At 32.9% G+C, this 5258-nt stretch overlaps 1 protein-coding gene across 1 annotated transcript; it reads left to right on the top strand.

The window, feature by feature from the left end:
• The first annotated feature begins 304 nt into the window (after nt 1–304).
• On the top strand, nt 305–4610 carry LOC114309331 (aluminum-activated malate transporter 2-like). Its single transcript, XM_082904547.1, has 6 exons — nt 305–651; nt 1170–1310; nt 1786–2058; nt 3644–3753; nt 3850–3993; nt 4130–4610. The coding sequence occupies exons 1-6, from the start codon at nt 366–368 to the stop codon at nt 4550–4552; spliced, it is 1377 nt and encodes a 458-aa protein (XP_082760673.1). The 5' UTR covers nt 305–365; the 3' UTR covers nt 4553–4610.
• The last annotated feature ends 648 nt before the right edge of the window (nt 4611–5258 follow it).

The following is a 5258-nucleotide window of genomic DNA, read 5'->3' as shown; positions in this document are numbered from 1 at the left end:
GAGTGACAAAATGTGATGATGACAATAATAATAGCGGTGGCTGCCATAGAGAGTGAGATAATGAATCCACCCAAATCAAAATGCGTCAATTTTAATAGTTAGAACCCACTTAAATCAAAATCACCTCCCAACCAATTGCTTCCACTTCTTTTAATGAGCTTTCGTAGCAAGTACGTGTTCCGTACAAAAAGATTACATGACGTGTTCATGTCATAAACTTTTGTTTTTTTTGTTTTTGTTTTTTTAAATTGTTCCCATCAACACAATTTTTCTTCTTTAAATTACTGAGCTCGTAGAGTCTCACAAACACGCATTTTCTTAGTTATCAAAACAGTTCATGCAAGTTTTCATTTCCTCATTCTGCCATGGAAATTGGGTCTGAAAACTACGTGAAAACACCGCTCTTTGCGCGCAGTTGGCGGTGGTTGAAGACTCTGCCGGAGAAGTTAAAAGCCGAGGTGGTTAAGATTGCTAGGAATACTAAAAAGATTGGACAAGATGATCCAAGAAGAGTAATTCATTCATTCAAAGTAGGGCTAGCACTCACTTTGGTTTCATTACTATACTACTTTCAACCTGTTTACAACAGTTTTGGGATCTCTGCAATGTGGGCTGTAATGACTGTGGTGGTGGTTTTTGAATTCTCTGTTGGTAAGTTCACGAGCTCATTTATATTTGATAATGAAGCACTCAAAATTTTGGAATTGTTTTGTTTAGCTTGATACTCTTTTGTACTCACATTCTTTATTAATGTTTACTGTATATATTACTCTTGATTTTCATCAATAAAGTTTTTTTTTACTAATAAATTTTTTTTTTCAAAATTCACTTACTATATATGGTGCAGGAATTAAAGCATAAAAAAATAAAACTGTACACGGCAACATAGAAGTTCGTATTTAAACTATGTGATTTAATTATATGTAAGCAGACTTAGGCATTTATTAATCCTTCACTAACAAGTTCGGTAAAGAAAGACCAATTTAGTGAAGGGAGACCTTATTTTATCGACATTGGCCCATTTGTTTTTATTGATGTAATCAGGTTGGTAATACATTTAATTTTTATTAATAAAATTTTACTTTTGCTAATTAAAAAAAAGAAAAAATCTACGACAAAATATATGATGAATTTTACATACATTTTTTTTTTTTTTTTTTTTTTTGCAGGTGCGACCCTTGGAAAAGGCATAAACAGAGGATTAGCAACATTGGTAGCTGGTGGTCTAGGTGTTGGGGCTCATCACTTGGCTAGTATATCTGGAAAGATTGGCGAGCCCATACTAATTGGATTATTCGTCTTCCTTCTAGGTAAGTACTCTACTACTACTAGCATTTTGGATTGTGTTTTTGCATTTATTTAAAAAAAACTTGTTTAGGTAAGTATTTCTAAACCGTATAGCTTAGTGCACGAGAGTTTTGTTAGTGAGAGTTTAAAAAAGGACTAGACATACCTAACTTTATCCACATATGTACGGAAGCAATTTTCGAGAACTTAAGGAAAAAAAAAATAATGAAAGACCAAAAATTTGTTTTAGAATTTTTAAAAATTATTTTTTGCACAAAAATAAAAACAATATGAAGACAATGTTTTTTTTTTTTTCGAAGTTCTCATTTTTATTTTTTATTTTTTAAAAACACAAAAACAACAAAAATAACAAAAACAAAATCAACAAGCTCTAATTCGTAATTTATTAAAATTATATTTTAAAAAAATTATGTTAATATTACTCTTTTATAAATTAAAGTTTTCCATTAAATTTAGTTTTTTGGGCATGTTGTGCAGCTGCAGCAGCAACATTTATAAGATTCTTTCCCAAAGTGAAAGCCAGATATGATTATGGGTTGTTGATATTCATATTGACATTCAGTTTGGTATGTGTCTCTGGTTTTCGAAATAATGAGATTTTGGAATTGGCTCACCAGAGACTCTCTACTGTTCTTATTGGTGCGACTGCTTGTGTCATTGTCTCCATTTTTGTTTGTCCTGTCTGGGCTGGTCAAGACCTTCACAATCTAGTTTCTCTCAATTTGGAAACACTTGGCAGCTTCTTAGAAGGTACATCCATTTATGACATAATTGAAATTGTTTTTAGAGTTATGTTTGGGGTAGCAAAAAAATTATCAAATATTTGATCAAATATGTTACATAGGTGTAGGTCACATAGGGTCTTACATGAGACTTGTACCCATATAAGACATTTGATCAAATATTTGATAATTTTTTGACACTTCTATTATTTTTGATGTTATTAATGGTTATCATAATAATATTTCAGTGATAGTTTTGAAATTATGAAGTATTTTTTTTTTTTTTTTATAAATCTTTTAGTACAATATCTATTTGTATGTAAATTGGCCTCGTTTGACAAGTTAACATTTTAGTCAAAAAGTTATTAAAAAAGTCAAAAAACTTATAATCTATACCAAAAAGTTAAAGATTATCTTTTCTCTCTACTTTTTGCACATCTTTTCGTAAAAAGTTAAAAAGTCACCCCAAATATACTAATTTTTTTTACCTCATATTTTAGCTAAAAAGCCAAAAAGTTACTAAAATAGTCTGTTCCCAAACGAGGCCAGTCACAAAAGGATAAGTTTAGGAATATGAAAATTAGTTTTAGGATCAGATACAATATATATATATATATATGAATATAATTTTTTTTTTTAAAAGTGTGTTCAACTAACAAATTCTTTAAAATCTTATTTATTAATATACTAGTGCATGCCTGTGTAAATAAAATAAGTGAGCAAAAATGAAAAAAATAAAGAAATAGGAAGGAAAATAAAAAGGGGAAAAATAAGAAATAAAAATATAAAAAGGAAAGAGGAAGGAAGGTGGGCAGGGGGGAGAGAGAGAGAGAGAGATTGCATGAGTGAAAAGAGTCCGGATTCTCGGCCGCCCTTTCCGGCGGCCGAGGCAACAGCCCCCCAAAACGACGTCGTTTTGGGGGTTTTTTGAATTTTTTTTTTTTTTTTTTTTCCTGGATAACCCCCAAAACGACGTCGTTTTGGGGGGCTGCTGGGAAGGGCCGCCCAAAAGGGCGGCCGAGGATCCAAATTCGAGTGAAAAAGGGGAGGGGGGAAGAAGGTGGGTGAGTGAGTGAGAATTAAAGAAATTTTGACCCTTAATAAATTTGGAAACTAATCTCAACTCTTGAAACAAAATGTATCTCTAAGATATTCTGACACATTTTCAAAAAGTCTCATACTTTATTATATAGATATTTTGTGTTTTCTTATGTGTTTAGTTTTTGTGTTGGTAATAGAACTAGTTAGAAGGCAAAAAAAGCAAATGAGAAAGAGGATAGATTGAAGCATTTGACTTTATCATATTTAATAAGTGAATTTAACACATAAAAAATTACACAAAAAATAATTCAAAAAACATTGTGGCATTACATGTCAAATATTGTAGCCCCCTACTTCTTTTTTTTTTTTTTTTTTGGGGGGGGGGGGGGACAAGAGCCGAAATGTTACAATGCTTTTTGGATAATTTTCGATGTAATTTCCTGGGTTAGTGGACTTATTCTATCAGAATAAAACATTGAACAACATAATTCAATGCACAAAAGATTCTTAATCCCTAAATTATTTCTTGTAATTGTTAGCCTCCATACTAACTATGAAAAGCAAATTTGCAGGATTTGGAGATGAATATTTTAGAACATCTGAGAGTGAAGATGGCAAAGACAAGTCATTTCTCCAAGCTTACAAAAATGTTCTCAACTCCAAAACCAGTGAGGAAACCTTGGTGGGTAAAAAAAAAAAAAAAACCATATTTTCTCCCTCCCTCCCACCAGTAAAAATTCTTGAATGTTTCCCATATACTGATTTTCTGAATTACCAGGCAAATTTTGCAAAATGGGAACCACGCCACGGTCATTTCATGTATTGCCATCCATGGAATCAATACCTGAAAATTGGAACCCTCACTCGACAATGCGCTTACCGGATTGAAGCTCTTAATGGCCACCTTAATTCCAAGACTCAAGTATGCTACAATATATACTACAATCTATTCCTAATATCCTTTATTGATACATAACTAAAATGTTTTCAAAAGAGCCCTAATTATGTGAATAAACATGTTTAATTCACCTCCCAAATATGCTCTGCTATTGATACAGGTAATGCCAAAAATCAGTGAACATTTTCAGGAAATATGTATAAAAATGAGCTTGGAATCTGGAAAAGCTCTGAAGGATCTAGCATTAGCCATCAAGACAATGACAGAACCGTGCCCTGTCGATCCCCACATTAAAAACTCAAAAACTGCTTCGAAATGCTTCCAATCCTTGCTTGAATTGGACTTGTGGGAAGACCTCAACCTCCTTGAAGTAATACCGGTTGCCACAGTGGCTTCACTTCTAAGTGATATTGTTGTCTGTACAGAGAAAATTGCTGAGTTGGTTCACGAGCTTGCAACTTTAGCACATTTTGAGAGCGTAGATTTCAAAGAAACACTAGAGAAATCAAAAGTAAATCAATGTGGTCGTTTAGACCATATTGCTGTAACAGTTGATGGTTCTAGTCAGCTTGTGAAAGTGTAATGTAGTAACACACAACATAATAAAATTAACTCATACGTAGAATAAGTTCCTAATTTTATTTTAAAAGTATATCTTAGTTGGTTTGCTGCAATCCTTTTCCTTTGATCCATACCATGCTGTTTGTTCCACTGTTCTATGACACTTTTTTTTTTTTTTGGAACGAAAGGAAGCAACTTTTATTTAAATTTATATGAAACAAAATTTACAGCAGAACACAAAAAAAGACGCCCCTAATATCACAGATAAGTACTAATAACAAATCGGGAGAGGCCTCCTGGTACATATAGTCAAAAAGCATGGAAATTGCTTCCTTAGCCAAAAGTCTGCTGCTTGATTTGCCTCCCCCTTTTTTTTTTTATCAGCAAAAGAAAAGAAATTTCGTTGATGAAAATAACATAAGTTACATATGAATTTGCTTCAATAAAGAAGAGGGAAGTTCACAAAGTATTATAGCAAGATTACCTGATTCCAACTAAGTTGGCACCAAAAAGAATGCCCAATCATATGTTAGCACAAGCCCCAAATGTTGGTGAGAGTCCAACCGAAAGAGGAGATTAAACATAAAATTTTGAACCAAAGAAAAGAAAGCACATTTAGCCCACTATGATGTGCAACCCAACCAAGAGCATCCAAAGGCACTAAAAACAGATTATCATCACCCCCAGAGCTGCTTTGATTTCCATGACAACTCCAAGCGTTAAGAGCC

The sequence above is a fragment of the Camellia sinensis genome, chromosome 14 (genome assembly GCF_055761805.1).
Source record: "Camellia sinensis isolate YWXY chromosome 14, ASM5576180v1, whole genome shotgun sequence".
In the NCBI taxonomy this organism is placed as follows: domain Eukaryota; kingdom Viridiplantae; phylum Streptophyta; class Magnoliopsida; order Ericales; family Theaceae; genus Camellia; species Camellia sinensis.
Note: the sequence above shows the minus strand (reverse complement) of the source record. Positions and strands in the feature narration are given on the sequence as shown.